Source organism: Ruditapes philippinarum, unplaced genomic scaffold (genome assembly GCF_026571515.1).
Source record: "Ruditapes philippinarum isolate M1 unplaced genomic scaffold, ASM2657151v2 ctg999_1_1_1_1, whole genome shotgun sequence".
Classification (NCBI taxonomy): domain Eukaryota; kingdom Metazoa; phylum Mollusca; class Bivalvia; order Venerida; family Veneridae; genus Ruditapes; species Ruditapes philippinarum.
In genome coordinates this window covers 69947-91310 of record NW_026855118.1, presented here as the reverse complement: position 1 = coordinate 91310, position 21364 = coordinate 69947, and the positions used below count along the sequence as shown (strand labels likewise).

Genomic DNA, 21364 nt, shown 5'->3' with positions numbered 1-21364 from the left:
AGTCTCCCGTTACAAGTTCAAATTGCTATAATACTATAAAAACTGCTTCAACACTAATCAAACTTGGCACAAATGTTGACTGGACCATTGCCCTTGCAACAACATACTCAGGCTTAAATTTTCTGTTACCATGGCAATGAGGGGACATCTCAAAATTGCCAAAAATCACTATTTTGCGTTGATTTTTTCCATTATAATTGATTTCAAAGTGCTGCAACTTCTCAATGGATTGAGATAGAGTCAAATGCTTTTCAGCGTTGGTTACACGTTACCTTATGATCAATCTGGGGTCATTTATAGCCTCTCACAAGTCCAAAATTTTCTTGGCGATGAGGGGGACTCCGCCCCCCCTTCAAACCCCCCAAACAGAAGGGGGTACATCCCCCTTCTGGCAACCCCCTGATGTATCTTTTGGTTGGGGGGCCGCGCCGAAAAAGTGGTCACTTTTTTTAACAACATTTCTCAAACAAAAACAAGTGTTAAGGGCCTAAATAATGCATTTTTTCACCATTTGAGACAACAAAAAGGGGGGGGGGGTGAAAAAGGCGTTAAAAGGCGTGTATATGAAGTAATGGGTTAAAGGAACTGAGGTCAAGAAGCGTATTACATAAAAATTAAAAAACATACATAGACCAACTGGGACATATAAAACAGGAAGATATGAAAATGATAACTTAGAAATATACTCAGGAATGAAAAATCATATTTTTTGCTATTGTTAGCCGGATTTGGGGTCATTTGTGGTTATTTTTACATAAGAATATTATAATCCTGGAAAAAACAGGACAAGGGATTGATCTGAAATTTTGCACACAAGTTAGTGATTTCTAAGACCTACATCAAATGGAACATTAATCTTGAAAAATTATTTCCAGTCCCGCCATGTCAAAAAACCCACAGTGGAGTCCCTTTAAGACATTCTCAATTATATAATAGCCTTTGAAAGTTATTGTCAATTTAGAAATAAACATAAATTATACAAAACAAAAAATCCCGCTGCAGCGAACTTTCGTAAAATGTATAATTTCTAAGTGCATGTAAGATTTGAGAAAGCTTAGGAATATTATAACTGCCCGCCCCCTTGAAGATTTTCCATTAGCAAATATGATGCATTTTGAAAACACAAGATAAAATTAAAGATAAGTTGACTGGAGCATATTACTCGCTACAGGTGTGCTTTAAGTAACATATTTCTTCATTAGAACTATAAGATTTCAGGCATTTTTTTTTCTTTTTGTAAAAAAATACGAAATATCTTACATAAGGCGCAGGTGTCTGTTATTTTAGCACCTTATGAATTGTGATTATTATTTTTGGATTTTTTTTTAAGCCTTGAATTTTTATAGCGATAAAAAGTCATCCCAAAACATTGTGGAAATTGCCTGAATACAATGATTTTTACTCATGAACAAATTGGTTTATTATATATCACCAAAACATGAATGTCACATTTTAAGAAATTTCCATAGACCTGCAATAGCTCTTATATATGCTTGTGGATTTGAGTCCTGCATTGGTAACAATACATTAAACTCATGGTGCCATACCTTAATATACAAGGTTTTATGAAACATTTTATTGGATAAAAAAATTAAAACAAAAGTCTGCACAGTAACTTGTATGTTGGAGGGTTTGTTCGAATGTGAAGGAAGCTCAGGTCCGTTTCCTGGAAGTAATCAGTACTGGTCCAGGTGTTTGATTGGTCAGGAACCAACAGAGAATGTCTATTGACCAATTAAAATCCTGAGATTCTAGACAGAGCTTAAACAAAAGTTTTATACCCTCAAGGCCTTAGTGACATATTCATAAGTTTAATAGGTAGAGTGTTGGACTGCGACTTGGGTTCGATTCCTCAATCCTGGATGGCGCAGGTCCCTTTTGTTGTGATTGATCATGAATTCCTTTCTACGGCCAATCGCACTGTACCTCTGCTCTTGCATGTACAGAAGTAATCTGTTCCTTGAGAGAGTGAAGGCAACTCAGTAGTGGTAAACTGCTTGAAAGCCTGCCTAAGAACGATGTGGTGGCTACCAACACCACCATCACAACCTCATATGTTCATAATATCAGGAAACATTGTCACAACCATTATAATACTGGCTGAGATCTATGACGGACAATTAGAGGCAGTCTAGTCCTCTGCTGTTCTTGTGTGAGCTGGAACATTATTTTTGCCACTGTTTTCCTTTACAATACTTCTTCAATATTTGTACACCTTTCAAGCAATTACTTAGCATTGAGCTGAGGTTTTTCTTGGTCTGCATGTTGAAATTCCACTTAAAGACAATTAAGAAAATAAATACAAGTATTGATTAACTATGGAATAGTTTGTCTGTATGACCTAGTGTTAACTGCTTAAATCGGTCCACAATGGTTTAATTGACTCAATGTAATGGATTTGTATAGCTAAATCAGCAAATATTGTGGAATTTAGTGGCTATAAATATAATTGCCATTCTTTTGACTGATTGACTGTTTTGTTCAACCTAATTAAGGCCATCATGTCAGCAGCAGAGAGGCATCTCAAGATGAAATTTCAGAAATAGAGATTTAGTATAATACAAGTATTAGCATTTCCAAAAAATGCTAGGAATCCTTGTTTGGCTGAATATTCAGAATTTTTTTTTGGTAAAAAAGACTCCTTTCTGAACAATAGCTATCACGTAAGAGAAATATAATGTCAAATAAAATGTTTACCGCGCAGGAGCCTGGTTTCTAGCTTCATACAATCATGAAGATAGTACATATGTTTCAATTCTATACAAGTAAGTAGGTAATTGGTTTCCAGTTAAAAAACATGGTGGACGTCATTTGTCGTCCATTTTGTTATCATGTGGTATTCAATTTTGCATTCTGATTGGCTAAGGGCAGGCAGAGTATTGGTAGAAATGGTCAGATCTTGTTAATTGTATATATGTCGTTATCCAGGAGGGCAATTTTAAATTATTGTCACTGAAAAATAAAAGTATTTTTGGAACGTTATAAATTTTGCTTTGCTATTTTAGGGACAAATTGAAAGAAAAGCAATTTTAGGTTTGACTTGTTTCACAATCACATATAGATTTTTATTAAATGTTCCATTAGTTTCAAGAAACATACTTTTTCCAGGTTTTTTTTGGAGGTTATAATAAACAAAGGATAATGAAAACTGTCTTATAATATATAACAACAGAGTTCACAGCATGTAAACCATCCAGACAAAACAGGAAGGGGGCCTGCTATCTTGTATACTTGACAATAAACAGGCATTATTTATCTTACAACGGGACTTTTAAATTATCTAATCTTCTGACAGTTTTATGTAGAAAAGAAAGAAAGGTGGAATCATACGAGCCTGCACTTGTACACACAGTGTGGCAGGTATCAAAAATACCAGCAATAAGGGCTATTTATTTCTAATCCATTCTCATATAAATTTATATTAGTGTCTGTTTCGTTGATAGTACATTACCTGGCTTTATAGGTGAATTATGGGTAGATTTCACAACTGGAATTACCAGCGAGAAAAGATTTTTTTTTTTCATTTAATTGAAAAAAATTGTGTTTTAAGTGATAGTGTAGGTGATGGCCGCAAAAAATCCAGTAAAAAGCACAAAAATTAGGTTTTTTGTACAATATATATACAACAAAATTATCTGAAGCTAAAATTATTCTCTTTATCAACTGTGGAAGAATAATTGACCAAACCTGTTTGACTTCGAGTATAGATATTAAATATAATGTAAACATTATTTATTTTAAGCTTGATTTGGGAAAAAGTTGTTTCGTATTTGAATCACTTATGTTGCTTAATGTAATATTAGGAAGCAATTGATGATACAATCATGTATAACCAATGTATTTGGGCTTGAACCCATTTTGCTTGGATGAGAGGCACACACTTAAAGCAATAGGCCAATCGTCCGCTCTTGAGATATTTATTTCCCTGTAAAATTTATAAGATTTTTGAATTACTGAGCAGAAGGATTTAGTTAATTTATATATCAATAATATGATTAAGAAATTTTTGTAGCCAAAGTACATAATACTACTGTTTTTGTAGCCAAAGGACATAATACTGAAAACCTTGTTTAATCTAAATGCCTGGGTCCTGTCATTTAAAGCTCAGCTGGAAATTTTTAATTTAAATTTCAGCTCTGCAAGGCAACATCTATATTTAAAGTTTAAACTAAACTTTTCAAAGGAAAAAGAGCTTAAGGCAGAACTTCAGTCTTGGAAAAGAAAATGTTCCATTATATTATATCTTTGAATTTTGTCAAAAAAATTTGATTTGATATTATACATATTATTCTCCAATAGATCTTAAGTACTAGTTTTATAGACATGGCAATATTGCCTTTTTGTTGTGTAAAGGTTTCCAATTTGACTTAAGCTTAACTCAAGGGTCAAATGTTTTAATTGCTTTATTAAGTCTATATGATAAAAGTATTTAAAGTTTGAAAAATTTACTTTTATTTATTGAAAATACATTGCCTCAAATTTTCAACACTTAAGAAGAATTTCAAAGTTTGGAATTAACCCGTTGAGGCAAGTTAACCGGAGTTCTGTTCTTTCTTACCATATTGATACGTGCATTTTGTAGTCGGCAAAGTGTGTAAATTAAACTTTAAAACTAACAGAAGCCGCTTGATATCTACTTGAGTGGCGCACTTTCAAGTGACCATGCCATTAGAGCTTTTAATTTTCATGTTTTGCTAATGGAGCATTTTGTTCTCCTTGGGAGTTTTATAAAAATAACTCGACATTTCAAGATACGTTAATGATCCGATGTGTAAAATAAATGATAATATTTTTAAAAACAAAATGTTGTACACTTGTCAGGCAGGGTGATTTATTTGGTAAAGTAAACTTTGGTTAATTTCAAAGATAAGTTTTAGTCGGTACTTGAATTTTATCTAAACTTATCACTTATAATACCATTTTAGTAAGTGGTGGCCTGTCTTATTTAAGTGCCCATTTTAAAGGTCTGGTATCCAATTTTGAATTTAGTAATTTATGTTTTTCTTTCCGTTTCATATAATTAATGAACTGTCGGAGGAAATAAACAGTTTTTGTCCGATGGTGTAGCGGAGACGCTTCTTGAAATATGAAGAAGTCATCTGAGGAGTGCTCGTTAATTTAGATTATTTCATCTTTTGACAGAGTCCTTTTATCATTTCGAATACTGTATAATAATGCACGAAAATGAGGTTTCCATGACTTATGTGTCCATCATTTTAATATTTGGCTGTGGAAAAAAAATTGTTATGAAATTTTTTTTTTCTCCGCTGTCTTAAGTTGTGAATTTGAAAAATTTTAGTGCTGTGGTTTTAAGTGTAAACCCCATTTTATCAAGACTCATCTGGTAAACTTGTGTCGTGAATGATGAATTTACACTAACAATTACAATTAAAATACCTTTTTAATTCACATCCTTTCCTAAGAAATTGATATAATTAGGATTTTTATCATTTTTTTTCCAAATTTAAGAATTTTTAGTTATATCCTTTTTAAATTTTACATATGTAAGTCTATTGGAATGTAACATACCGGTACATTTTTTCCGTCTTAATGACTTTGTAATTTTTAAATAAAATGTTTAAAGCATTTTCAGACAGATATTGCCAGAGCTTTTGTTAATATTAATGAAACTATCGCCAGGGTATAAATGCACCTGCCCTTTTTGTTTTATGATGTCTGGGAACATCAATTATTCTTGTTAGACATTTATTTTTACATCTTTTGCATCTTTGAAAGATAGTGTAATATTTGATAACTGGTAAGGAATTTTAAAGTGATATAATTTTATAATTTAGCTAACCTTTGGTGCTGAACAGTGCCACTGTGATTCAGGGCTATACTTAGTTTTCTTTGTATTCAAACAGAGTTGAACTTGAATACAAGTATATCAAAATTTATACTTTTTATAAAAAATTATTAATACATATTTTTCTAACTAATCAGAATCAATGCTCTGTGTGTTTAGCTATGTTGTCAAAGGATGGGAAGTTTGTTCCACTTTCCATCATTCTTTTCTCATCAGCAACTAAGTCATCTTTGTAGGATTTGTATATGGTCCTCTATTTAAAAAAACATTATTCGGATAAAGCTAAAAATAGAAATACCTCGCCAATGTATAAATATGAAGCATTTTAAGATGTTTATACATATTAATGAGGTATGTTCCTTGTAGCCAGGGCTGTTTGACTTAGAAATTACAAAATGAAGCCATTTTTTTCATAAGCAAATAGGTCTAATTGGCCACCTATGTGTTTATTTTCTTACAACAGTCAGACTCCTCACAATCTGGTAACAGTTGTACCTCCAAACAAACCAGTTTTAACTTAAAATGATTTTCAAATATAACTTAATTTTAATACTTGAAATCATGATCATTTCGCACGTATGAAAAAAAAAAATTACCCGAATTTTTTTTTTCACATGATTTTATCGCATTTAGCAATCATTGTTAAAACTGTCTTGTTTGATTAGAGGGATCAGGTTTCATCTTGTGATTTTCTGAAGTTAACTTGATTTGTCAACCAATTATGATGTTAAAAAGAAGCAAATATTTGAGTATGGTCTTTCACCCCAGAATCAAATCCGAGTGTATAATTACCTGAAGGATATAACAAATAGTGCGTTTTCGTGAAGTGGATATTACTACCTGTTGTCTCCGCATTTCGAGTGTTTGTTACCAATTTATCCAATTATTTTTCAAATGTCTCTTCAATTACAGTGATAGGGGACAGGTTAAGGTCAGCTGAAAAAAGTGTAAAAATACATCACCTTGTGTTTGTATAGTAAGTTTATTCTGAAGCGAAGAAATGTTCGCGCATCGTTTATATGGTTTTTGATGATTTTGGTAAAATTTATGAAAATACTACATTTGTTAAGTAAATTTACATTTCTGGGCCCTCAGTTTATCATGCAAGTTTTTATTTGAAGTATTTAGCACATTATCCTTGGGCATCCTAATGTCATCTATCAAAACTCTGAATTTTATATAACTTACCCTACTGCTAGAACAGCCCTGCGTCACTCTACATGTATTTTTCATTTATTAATGCTGGAAAGAATTCTGACTAACATGCTGCAATACTAAGGGACTTAAAAATTACGAAAATGATACCCAAATTCTTAATGATAAATACTTAATATGTTATAACCTCTATACTGTATGCAAATGAGTGCATTTATACCAAAAGGAATTTTAACGGGTGCAGAAGTCGAAGAAATTGTTACGAAGTATTAATGCAATTGCTGTAGGAGTCGTATTTAAGAGTGAAATTATTACAGTTAATGTAATTGATTTAATCGGAAACACCCTCAACAGCTGATCGGGATTAAAGTTTCTGGTCTTAATAATGAACTATTAACACAATTAGTATTATTAGCCCCAAGGATAATTCTTCTAGTCGAAAAGCTTCAGAACGTTTGGGTTTCTTGCATTTAAAAATAATGCGCTAATGAATATTCTTCAATATTCCTGCCTTGGTGAGGTTTGAATATGCTTATTTTGAACCTTTAATAAATTTGTTCTAGGCGTAATTTTGGAATTGACGAACGTAATTTAAAAAAAAAATGTATAGTAATTTAATCTAAAAATTAAATTTAAAAGAATGCTTTCTGTTAAGAATTTTTTTATTAATTTACGCAGTGTAATGACACTCTGTATATTTTGCGTGAAACTGATTTAACAGCGTAATATTTTTATTTACATTATTAATATTTGTGACAGTGTGTAGTAATTATGTTATTATATTCATCATTTATATAAACTCTTGAATTAGTATTTTGAACTTGCGGTAGTTGAGATTTTGGTCATTTTGTTTGGGTAAATTTGTTCTCACTCACCTTTCCACTTAAATAGCTATGATTAATTATACATCCTGTTTGTGAAGTGGGTGGGGTAATCGGATCTGATACTATACAGTTTATACAGCTATATACATCTGCCAGGATTGTACCCTTTAATCTCTTCTGGTCCAGGGGCTCTCCCGAAACAAGGTGAATGAAATTACACGGCCATAAATCAGCACGATAATTGATATTTATATAGATGGATGGCGGAAGAGAATAGTGGCATTGTTGAGCAAATTAGTGACGGTGGGTATTTAATATAGTTGTTTTAGGGGAAGTCTTTTCCTCTCCACGATGATGGATTGACCTTAACAGTGGGTGGTGAAAATTGAGACTTTATGTACTTTGTATGAGAATAATGTGATTTCAAGGTCAAAGATAAATTTTGATATGAAAACGTAATTATCATCAGAAGTTATAATTATATTAATATACCTTCATGAAATGTCATTTCCTGAAGTGGGCAATAAAACTGTTACAATGTTTGTGCGATGATTTCAGATGAAGTGTCTTCCCTTGGTAATTTCTATTTGTCTGTCCATCTGTCTGTTTGTTGGTCTGTCAGTTTTTTTACAGTGATGTTCTGTGTGTCTGTTACGTGTCTTTCTGTCTATTTCTCTGTCTCTTTCATGCACCCCTGATCTATCTGTCTTAATAATGATATATTTGTAAAACTTGAGTTCCATAAAAATTACTGATGCCTCAACATATATAATATCATAGAATATGGATATTTATTCTTCATATTCAGTCTAATTGATAACATGATTTTGAGTCTTGAAACAGATATGAACATTATGTTTATTTGCCAAAAAGTGGGGAAAAAATCAGTTTTAATTACTATAATTAAGCATAGTTACTGCTTCTTTTTGCTGCAAAATACTTTCAGTTTTATTTTAGAAGAACTGATGTATAAGATTACAGAAAAAATGGCAAACATTTCTGCCTAATATCAACAATAACATGTTAATTCTACAAAAAAATATTTGGGGGGAAAAAGGTTGTTATGACTTTCACCCCTTGTGTGCGTAGGAAAGCTTTCTTTTATTTCTAAATGTTTTATTGTGTAATAAAAGCTACATTGTAACATGAAAGAGGTTTACCTGCAGCGCTCATTATACAGTCTTTTTTTCGCTTCATGTTTATATACCGTAAACACTGTTCAAAACGCTCTTCCTATAATAAATGCCCCTTCAACTTTTTTCTGTGCTTTGAAGAAAATTCTTGCATTTAAGATAGTTCCATTAAAGCTGTTTGAATTAAAATAAATGCTTATTAGTTTATATAAAAATAAATAGTTTAATTTAAAGGAATGGACTAACTCCAAAATTAAGAATATTTGTGTTTTTCCCAACTAATCCATAGGTACAAACAAACTTTTATAGGTACAGCATCAAAAATAAGCGAAACACTGAGTGAGGTTGACTGATCAGTATAATGTGACGGGCTACCTAAGTGCACTGTGAAGCTTTAACGTTAAAAAGTACCTACGGATTAGCTGGGAAAGGAAGTCATTTCAATTTTGAATATTTGGAATTCAAGCAGCATCTAAATGTGTACTGGACAATATTTGGACTAAACTATTGGCAAAAATGCTTTGTTGATGGGGAGTGTTTGATTGGGTTTATATGGTAAAAAATAATAGGTACATAGGCTTAACAGAACTGTTATATTAGTAATGAATTTTCCTAGAATGCATTGTGGTATTTTTGTTTGATCATCTGGTTAAACATTAATTAGTAAAGTAATAGTAATGTTAATTATATTGACACCAATGTTTATGAATTAAAACAATTTGATTTGATTTAAATATTAAAAGTTAGAATATGATTTCAGTTTTTAAATAATCATGGCATTTATTAAAGGGACCCCACTGAGGTTTTTTGCCATGACGGGACTCGGGGAAATATTTTTCTGAGATTTGTATGCTGATTAATGAAGATCTGGACCAATATCATGTGTGCAAATTTTCAAGACATTCCTTCACCCGGTTGTTCCAGAATAATCATTTTTAATGTTGGGCATATTATGACCCAAAAATGAAAAGCATTGCTACCCTTTTCAAATAGAGCTATTTTTAGCATCACAAAAAATTTCAATTTTCAATTTCATTCTGATCATTATCTCTGTGTTAACCATTGCAGAGTGTTCCATTTGCTTTTTGAAAGATTTTCAAATTTTATGTTTTTAGGCCTAAATTGGACCTCTGAGTGAAGTTCCTTTAAAACTGTGATATTTCTCGGCCAGTAAACTTTATTTGAAATCTCAGTCCTGCCGTCACTCTTTCCTTCAGTACGGGACTGACAAAACAGTGGAATAATATCATGAGGCATCATGTCCGTTGGACACATTTCTAGTTTTGTTTTGTTTTTGGTTTGCTACTTTCAGATTATTTGATACTATCATTCTCAGACGCAAGTCTTGTGACAGTTTCTTTTGTAATTACAATGTCTGTGAGAATAAATTTCTGTGAATATGTAAATCAAGCGTCTGTTATTTGCTTGTTAGAAAACTTTCAGGGATGATTCCATCAATTTTGACTGTTATCGGAATAACTGAATAATGGTAAAGTACTTAAAGCTGAAGGTTGAACAATCCTCACATAAATTCTATAGATGTAAATCTATAAATGTAAGACCTGGTTACTTCTCCTGTTGTTTAATATATTGTCTTGCATTAAGAATGATAGGTTTTTACTTGAACTTTTTAAGTGTGTTTGTATAGTAAAACTATAGTGGTAAGGTAGACCCTACGCAGATGTTTAAGTTTGTTCAGATACTTGTTCAAGCAGTTGTGGTTATAGATATAGATTATTTAGAGAAGATTCTGCTTAACTGCTAAATAGACATAGGAGACCAGAAATCAATTGACAGGAATTCTGGGACATTCCTTAGGGCAACCACTACTATATTTGGGCCAGGGCAGGGACCACTTCATGTGTAACATAAAAAGTAAATTATATCAGTACTAATTGAAATGCCATAAAGACTGTAGATTTTGATCTTTAAAGATTTAATTGTATGAGTGATTCTAAGGGTTGTTTTTTTCCCCTTTAGATTTTAAGGGACCTTCATAATGCAAATCTTTCTTTGTGGTCTGGACGAGTTTGAATAATACAGGTTTCACTGTATATGAGGTAGATTTACATTTTTCCAGAGATGCACAGATGTTATTTAAGTCAGACAGAACTTGTGAGAGTTGCATATTCCTTGCAGTGATAATTCTGGCAGTATTAATCAAAAGAATGATTTATCTTCTGTCATTATGTTGTTGTGTTTTTTTGTTGTTTTTTTGCTTTCTATTGTTGTTGATTTTTTGAGTGTTAGTTTTAATAATAGTTTATTTGTAATTTTACGTGCTTGAACTCGAAGTGACCAACCTTTAATTAATTCGGATAATGTTCCACCCGTATAAAGACAAGTGGGCTTGCACATCTCAATACATGTATGTGGTCTGATCATGCTAAGTGTACTGTTTAAGCTCAATATTGAAATCCCTGAAATCTTGCTTTGTAAATGTTTTGGCTTTCTTATGCTGTCCTTGACCTTGTACAAATGTTTCTTGAACAATGGTGACTTCAGTTTTCAATGTTCATGTACAATATTATTTTAAGGCTTTAAAGGGCATTTATATTTCAGGAACGAAACCAAAAAGGAGAATTAATGCTTTAACCGACTTACCCTGCTGGAACCGAAGGTGATAAGTCCTTGCCACCAGTATAGAGCCAGGCCAGCCTGGACATCCTTGCAGTCTGACCAGGCTCTATACTGTTTACTGATTTTCATCTTTATATCCCAAAATTGATAATGGACCATTCCAAAATAAAAGTTTTAGAAATTAAGCAGATTATGCTTATGTTAGCAATATGCATAATTAATCATAATGACTGTGACACCTGAGACCCAGAACCATCTAATTCAGGATGCAGACATTAACGTGCTAGTGAATTTTAACTAAAGTTTTGATTTATGTACTGGGGTTAGTGAAAAATGCTAACTAATATATATATAAGACTGAAAAATATTCACTTTTTTTAACATATAACATATTTTTCTAACATAAAATGTTTTTCTATTTTCAGGGATTCCAAAAGCGGAGTTGTACTATGTACGGAATGGGATCCTCAACAAGTATGCCCTGTCATTCAATATGCCGATCCCACCTCAGATAGACTCCATTTTCTTCACATGGCAAAACTTGAGACCAAAACGACCAAAGCCACCAGATGTAAGTCTCTGCAATGTATATCAATATTTTGTCTCATTCTTGTCATTTTTGAAAATTTTATTTCATTTTAATTACTAACAAACTGGTTAAAACTGCCTCAGAAATGAAGACCACATGCCATAAAATATTCTGTTACTAAATGCTAGCATTTCATTTAACTGTACTTGTATTTTGACAAATCTAATTCATTTTAGTTTAAATTAACCTGTTTTAAGAGACCATCTTTAAGCTGTCAAAAAAAGCACCAACAACATCCAAACAAATAACAAACAAGACATGTGTTTTAAATAATTATAATTGCTGGTCTGTTGTCCTGCCACTCTTCTGTCACTCTGACCAAGGTCTTTCAAAGCAGAGCTTCTTCAGTAATAGACTAGAGTCTTAGATATATATTGTGTTTTTACATTTTTCGTTATAATATAAAGTATAATCTACTGCAATTTCAAAAGATTGCAAAAAGTAAACTACAGATAAGATTGAAGCATCCTCGCGTATTATTAGCTTTATTATTATCATATATTGAGACTGAACAAGCTGGCATTATAAAATTGCCAGATATCTTGAGCACAGTTTTCAGAAATTTGACAAGAGATCTGTGAATCTGAAAATAAATTAGCTCGAAAAACATCATTTGAAATATAGCCAGTCAAACTTTTAAATTACCAAAACGAGGTCAAAATATGCAAAAATAGTAATGCAGAAATGCAGTAGAAATATGGTGAAAAATACTGCAAAATCGGTCATTTGTCACAAATAACATGGAAATTATTATTTTATTAACCAGGTTTTCCGAAGGAAAAAACTGGTTATTAGATTGAGGTATGTCGGCGGGCGGATGGGCGGACGGGCGGGCGGGCGTAAACAATTTCTTCTCCTACATTTCTCAACGGATTTTGACCAAACTTTCACAGAACCTTTGTCATCAAGTGCCCTGGCGCATATTGTCGGGGTTTTGCCATTGGATAATATTTGACCTAATTATGGCCCTTTGTTGTTTTTTCCTTATATAGAATATATAGTGAACAATTTCTTCTGTGCGCAACTCCTCCTACATTTATCAACAGATTTTGACCAAACTTTTACAGAAGCTTTGTCATCAAGTGCCCTGGCACATATTATCGGGGTTTTGCGATTGGATAATATTTGACCTAATTATGGCCCTTTGTTTTTTTTCCTTATATAGAATATATAGTGAACAATTTCTGCTGTGCGCAACTCCTCCTACATTTCTCAACGGATTTTGACTAAACTTTCACAGAAGCTTTGTCATCAAGTGCTCTGGCACATATTGTCCGGGTTTTGCGATTGGATAATATTTGACCTAATTATAGCCCTTTGTTTTTTTTCCTTATAAAGAATATATAGTGAACAATTTCTTCTGTGCGCGACTCCTCTAACATTTTTCAACGGATTTTGACCAAACTTTCTCAGAAGCTTTGTTATCAAGTGCCCTGGCACATATTATCGGGGTTTTGTGATTGGATAATATTTGACCTAATTATGACCCTTTGTTTTTTTTCCTTATACAGAATATATAGTGAACAATTTCTACAGTGCGCAACTTCTCCTACATTTCTCAACAGACTTTGATCAAACTTTCACAGAAGCTTTGTTATCAAGTGCCCTGGCGCATATTGTCGGGGTTTTGTGATTTGATAATATTTGACCTAATTATGCCCCTTTGTTTTTTTTTCCTCAATATATAATGATCAAATTCTTCTGTGCTGAACTAGTCCTACATTTCTCAACAGATTTTGTTCAAACTTTCACAGAAGCCATATCATCAAGTGCCCTGGCGCATATTGTAGAGGTTTTGTGATTGGATAATTTTTGACTTAATTACGGCCCTTTGTTTTTTTTTCCTTATACAGAATATATTTTTTCCTTCTACAGAATATATAGTGAACACTTCTTCTGTGGCAATTCCTCCTACATTATTCATGTTTTACATTGCACATAGTTACATTGTTTATTGCTTGTATTTGTATTTCAAATACAACATATTTATCTACAATGGAGATAATTGAAAACCTGGTTTCGTGGCATTGCCATGTTTCTTGTTTAAATTTTTTTTATTTTTTTTTAAATCTTAGTATGTTTTTTTCTCAGGTTCGACTTTATCTAAATATTTTGGCTTATCTGGAGGCATGCAGCTATAAGTTAGTATTAGAAAAAAAGATTAAATTAAAAAATTTCCTTTCAGCTCACGAACAAATTTTTGTGCAAACATCACACTTATGCTAATAATAAGGCCGACTGTCATGATTTTGAGGCAAAAATACAAGGATAATAAATCTTGCAAATGAGTTTTGACGTATATATAAGTATGCTTTTGCAGTGACATAATATGACATGTTTTCATAATGAATTAGGGTATGGTATGAAAGTGTATAATGCCATGAGGACCGTTCATTTTATCTTTATAATGAAAATGGAGCCTGCTGATTAGCTCAACTATAATATTTACGACTCACCGCAACAATGTAGTATATTATTCTGTAAACTTTACAGAGTTACATCACTTTTGCATACAGCTGTAGAATTATGTAATATTTAGATAATTTATATGTTGTTTGGAATGCATGAGTGTATTTTCTATAGCAGAATATGATGTTTTACAAGATGAGGTTCAAAGTATCTAACCCGACCGCCATGAACATGCCAGATCCCAGCATAGCTCCCGACGGTGTCGTGCCAACAACTCTATCTAGTGAGTATTTAAATTATCCCACCTTTCAGCTTGACTTTACCATGTATATTGAGAGCTATTCTAAACATGTCAGTGTCTAACTCCAGTTTTCCGATTAAAGTTTTCCTGCAGTAAAATATATTTGAATTTTAGGGCTTCCATTAGTGGAAGTTTGGGAGTCATTTACTCCTTAATATAAGCTGTGACTTCCAATATAACTTTTCCAATTACCGGTAAAGTTTTCCTGCAGTAAAATATATCTAAATCAAAATCTTCTTTGAAGTTCTTTAGTATATATACCAATAACTCTGTGTTGAATTATGCCACATTTTTCTTTTACAATTATAGTTATTGTTTAACTTTGGTCCAAAATCTTTTATTTTGTTTCTTTTTGCCTTAACTATCACAGCACTGGTTTTACTTTCAGGAATTAAATGGCCCTATTTTGGGTTATCTTTCAGTTATTGTTAAATGCCTTTTCAGACATAGGTATAGGTTTTCTCTCTTCAGTATAATACATACTCTGTAACATCAGGCATACCCTTAAACATAACCTTTATCTTTTACCCCTTACCATGCTTAATATCTGATCAGGGTCGGGATGTAAGGGCTCCATGGGTAGATTCAGATGTCACCACCAGCCTAAGATGTTATTTACACTGACTCATCTGAATTTGTGTGACAGACTTGCTTTTCTTTGGGTTTTATAATGGCGGGTTTAAGCGAAGATTGGAGATTTTAGAACTTTAAATTCATATTTTAATAATGCCAATAACTATTACAGTATTACCTGACAGGTTTAGCAGGCATTACTACTTTATCAGACTTAGAACTTGAAAATGCCAAAATATAATTTATTAAGTTTCCATACACACAAAAATTCCAAAATTTCATGGCACTTGAAAAGAGTTTGTGAAAAACTGCAATAGGAAATCAAACTGCCAAAACTGACAGAGGTAATAGATAGATTTTTCCCTTTTTTCCCCTGAATTTTGTTGGCATTTTCAAGAGTCTCAGAAAACCACTTTGTTCAACTGTCATTATGCTTTAATAAATTGAATATTTTACCTACAAAAAAAAATTTAAATGTGTTTTAAAAAAACTTTTTTGAGTGGGTTTTCTTGAAAATTTAAATGTATGTTGAGATAAAATGTGAAATGTTTTGTTGAATATATTGAGTATTCAACAGTGTAAGTTTGGTTTACTTCTACTTTCAATTTCGTTAGAAATTTTGAAGGTATTTTGATTTTATGTAAATTTTAACACATTTTTTTGGTCATATCTCTCGGTCAGTCCACCTAACTGGCTTTCCTAGATACCTTATAAGTAATTACCATTTTTTCTGCTGGTGACTGACTACAGTTTGTACTTCAATCCTTACTTGTGCAAATACAAAAACTTTATTCAGCATTGAACATGTTAAAAGAATACTTATTGGTCCTTGAAATACAGTTTCAAAATGCTAGATGGTAAATGTACATCTATAATAATATGTATTTTCTTTATTCTCCAGCATTTAAGATAAACTTTCCATGCACGGGTGCCGTCACAACTGAGGTTGACGTGAACATACAGATGAACATCAGCATTTTCTCTGCGTCCAATGTTACAGTCCTCGACTTTAGACGCAAGAAATTCTGCACCAAAGGTTTGTTTTGCTGTCGTAACGTAGTTGTAACCAAAATCATTTAAATATCACCTAAGAGAAGGTTAAGAAAATGGAATTCATTATTTAACAGACAAAGCTGACCCTAATTGTTCATTTTGAATAGTCGATTCTCCTTCCTTGTTAGTTTCACTTTGAAACTATAGCTATATGCATCTGTTCTGTCCTAGACCTTTCAGTATGCATCACAGGGAAATAATACTTTTTGATATATATTTTTGTAACAAAATTTTTCTTTTGCTTAATGGTTTGAACAATAGTAAAACAACCTCCGGAACTAATCCTGAAACTCAAGCATTCTAGAAAGTCGGCTCCAAAATGCGAGATCTGTTTCGAGCAAAGTCACCAATTCAAGAGATGATAATTGCAGACGAGTGTGATGCATCCCGTCATGAATTAAAATGATCAACACAATTCAACTAAACCAAGAAATTGGGTATTGGTACATGCCTGTCATTTACACTGTCTTCCAGAAAAAAGAAGAAAGAAAAAAAAAAAACACAAGCAAAACTACCTCTCTTTTGAAGCCAGTTGCACATACGTTTTTTTATTTGTTGACTTTGTTGACTTTGAATGTTTGTCACAACCTTACCTTGACAATGTAGCTCAGAATTTCTTCATTTTACAGTAGTTTTTGCCTTTTGATTGATTTTATTTAAAGAACATTATATCCGTATCATGAAAAAAATTAACCAGTAAAGATGTTTAGCATTAAAAATTGAGGTAATCGCTAAAGTGCTTTAAAATTTCAAACATGATTTGTCTTGGACTGCTAAAACATTTTCTGCTGGCATTAAGTATGACATTAAAGTTTTCAGGTGTACATCATGGTATTAAGATTGACACATTTATTCACCTAAAGAAACTAATTCATGCTTAAACAAATAACATCGCATGCAATAAAAATGCATAATGCACCCTTTTAATTACAGCCATGCACAATTTAATGGACGGTTCTGATAGATCGGAGATCTGGCATCTTTATTGATACGTTTTTCATGGAAAAAATTCCCCGTTCTTGGGTAGATTGATATGGAATTATAGCGTCTTTTTTTCTTCCTTCCTTAATTCCCCTGAATGATACCGGTATCAAATCTTAACATCTGCTGCAGCTATGTGGATACAGTTAAATATGCAAAAAATTCTTGCCCTGCGGTAATTTACACTAATTAAAATAGGGAAAACAGAATCTATCCTGTACAAATCACATATTACAGTTCCTGTAATTAAGTTGAGATGAGAAATATTATATCTCATGCATGTTTTCACTGTTAGAATTCTTCCCGAGCTGCAAGCTGATCAAACAAGCAGTATATATACTACAATATCTTTCTATTCATGCAAAATAATATATTCAACTTGCAACAATAAATTGTATGAAGGGTGAATGGTGACATATTGGTTAAGGTTGGGAGTTCAAGCCCTGATTTGGCAACAGTTGTGTTTCAAATTCAAAAAAGAATTGTAAAATATTATCCAAAGTATTGTAATATGTAGTATAAAACAACAACAAAATAACTTCAAGAAAAACATAGGTAATACAGAAATTGTATCATTTGTTAAGATGAGATTATTTGTATGAAATATCAAAGCTATTTTCCGCTCACTTTTTCCCCCATCTATTATAACGCATATCTTGATTATCATATATAAATATCAATAATGTGTTTGTCATCTCGTCTAATAATAACATGGCACTCACGTTCTTCACAAAAAGCCTATAAGTGCATATGATATTACGGACAACTTTTCTCTCATTCTAATAAATGTAATTAAATGGGAATTTGTAGGAAAATAATAGGGTTCTAGCTATAAATCAATACTAATTCATCATTTTCTAAGCATTGCCTATGTTTGGTTTGTATAAACAAGCTATATAACCTTACAGTCGTCATTGAAATTCCATCAAGATTAAGCAGGGAAAGCCTTTCTGTATATTTGGGCTTTTAAGGATTTACAATTCGTGCCTAATTGATTATTGATCATAATAAGCCGTCCTGTAAAAAAAGAAGAGAAAAGGAAAAAAATGTGACCTGACTAACAGGAAATATAGTTGTTGCTAAATTAAGCTTTTGAAGACATGGTGGTACTGGTAATTTAGGCTATTGAAGTCAATTCAATTGTAAGGAAATAATACATTTAGCTGTATGAATTTATGCTTACTGGCATGCGAGCAGTTCCCGTACAGAAGCAGTACCCGTATTTTTCATTTAAACGCTTGATTTTTACATGCATTCTTCAAAAATTCATTTCAAATCAAGCAGATACATAAACGAGACAAAATCTAAGTGTCAGTTCGGCAGTACGTATAAAAAGTCTCATTTTAAATCACTTTCACCTGTGCGTTGTCAAAACGTGACCTTGTTTTATCTGGGGGAATTCCGTCTTTGCGCGCATGCGCAAACATACTTACACGTGAGGCATGTTAAAGGGTTTTCCACTAATACCACCTGTTTACAGATAAGAAGGCAATGTGATGAAAGCTTGTTTAATTATCAGAATTTTGACCAATATTACTATATAAAATAATTTTATGGCTTTGATGCGTAAAATATCATGCATACAAGCATGCCATCGCATGTGAATGCGTTGGGGGTAACGGTACCGGGTAATAGATACACGCGTTTAGTCTACTTTCTATTTTCTGAATTACATCTATTTATCTCATAGAAAATGGTCTGTTCAGCAATTATAAATGAAAAATAGGTCCGATATAATAAAATTGTATAATTATAATGGGTTAAATTTTATGTACGGGAACTACTTCTCTTCATACAAAATAATGGATAATTTCGGTACCCCATATGAGGCCTCATAACTAAGGGTTATTCTATGTTTAGAACATGATGGAATTTCCATGATTTGTGTGACGAGCCGAATATTGATGCGTAACATTCAAATTTTGGTGAGTGAGCGTAATAAAAAATAATGATTAAGTAACTAAGATTTTTGTACGGAAACTGCTCGCATGCCAGTACAGCAAATTTTTTTTTAGAGAATTTATTTAAATTGATTGGAACAGTTTGAGACGCCGCTTAAGTATAGAAAGTAGTATATCAGAATCAGTCTTAAATTCTCTAGGGGTTTCCTTTGGCAGAATGGTATGAAACTTGAAGAAAATTGAACTATTTTAGATCAATATTTACCATTTTGGGACATGCTTACATCATATTATGATGATGAAGTGTGGTAAAACAATATCGGCATTAGTACACTATACAAGGTTTCCAACAAGACATGCAAATATGCTGTTGTAATATTTGTTGATTTAACGTCTTTTTGTCAGACAAGCAAATTCATTACCATTCTATACTGTTATAGCTGTAGGTAGGGAATACTTCTAGGACTCTACTGGGACTCGTACTGACTTGATATGTAGTAAAAAGTATCTCAGGAAGTTCTTAAAACTATTCAATGTCACGCAAATGAAGTGAGTATAGCTACTTCATCACGATATATTCAGACATGGGTAATAAAAAAAAAAGTCGACCTGCAAAAAAACCACATCAGAATTAGCAAAGACATTATAACAACTAGAGTTACTATCTGAATAAAAAAAATATGAGGGAGAAAAAAAGTAAAGAGCTAAAAGGCAAATCAAGTATTCAGAGGTGAAGAAGATGGCATTTGTAAACATACAATTAGACAGAAAAAAGTCTTAGTGCCATCGGCAGAACTAGGAGAAAAAGACAACAATGTTTATAATTTTTATATATCCAGGAATTTACTAGGTAATACCACTGAACTCAGTTGAAATCCATCATAAATAAACCGCCACCATTATGTTTATACTCACATAATCTTGTTTCCTTGTTCACCCCATGTTACTCCTAAATCCAATTTTTACAACTTCTTAATATTTATTTTCTTGCTCAATTGGTTTGGAATTAACCATGAAAAAACCATAAAATATATGGAAGAGAGTAGGTTTTCTTGTTTCTCTGCCACCTTGTATGTATGTTATGTCATTGAATGATGTTTTCATTATTTCATTGGCACCGAGTATACATGTATATTTAACCCTGAATGATGACATCACCCCACCCACTTATTTTACCTGTTATCACTTTTTTTCTTCACAATTTACATGTTTTACATGTAGCTACCATATTGCAGTCGTACAAATAAGGGAACTCATGCTTAAAACAAGTTTATATGTGTTGTTATGTAATAAATTAACAATTAATAATTTCTTAACTGGAATAATTTTAACATAGAGATGCATGGGTGGGGTGGGGGGAGCTGAAGAACAAAGCCTTAGAGCCTTATAGTCTCTTTTGTCCTTTATAATGTAATTTGTCTGGAAATTTGCGATTATGACTGAAAATGCATACATACTAAACTTTGTTTAAATTATTACACTCTATAAAATACAAATAACCCCAAGTCTCAAGAACGAATAAGAACTCTTCACATTTCATAGATAACATGTTCAGATAATGTAATCAAATTAGATTCCATCCGTTCTTTTTTTTTTTCATCGGCCATAAATTTTATCAAGTAGCGATTATTATGCGCAAATTGTTGAATATATCTGAAAGTGGTAGCACTGATATGGGATTACTGGGCCTTTTCTATTCTGACATTTGAAAGTGATCTGTTTAAAAGTGTTATGATATACTATATACTTTTGTCTAGGGGTCGTTTAATTGTGTTTATTTTTCCGTGGGAGTCTTGTTTCCCTTTCCAACACTTCACTGTTTTAACTTTTATACCCTGTCGAATTTCGATCACATAAATAGATTTTATTTTGCTATGATTAAATTTGAAACTGTCAGTTATAATAATTTAAGTGGGTTTCGATTTCAAAATATCATGATTCATGATCTGCCAGTTGTGCTTTATGCACCAACAGAAAGGCAAAGTATGTATGCCATTAAACAAAAACGTGGAGAAAAAAAGAACGAGAGTTGGCGAACAAAATTATAAACTTAAATTTG

At 32.3% G+C, this 21364-nt stretch overlaps 1 protein-coding gene across 3 annotated transcripts in view; it reads left to right on the top strand.

Moving 5' to 3' along the window:
- LOC132742140 (tyrosine-protein kinase RYK-like) overlaps positions 1–21364 on the top strand; it is an 84327-nt gene that overhangs the window by 13298 nt on the left and 49665 nt on the right. For 2 of the 3 annotated variants that reach the window (XM_060730468.1, XM_060730466.1), the window contains exons 2-4: positions 11924–12069; positions 14671–14779; positions 16272–16406. In XM_060730468.1, the coding sequence (XP_060586451.1) occupies positions 11924–12069; positions 14671–14779; positions 16272–16406 (390 nt within the window). The remainder of the gene's footprint in view (positions 1–11923; positions 12070–14670; positions 14780–16271; positions 16407–21364) is intronic. The other variant, XM_060730467.1, reaches the window with a different exon arrangement.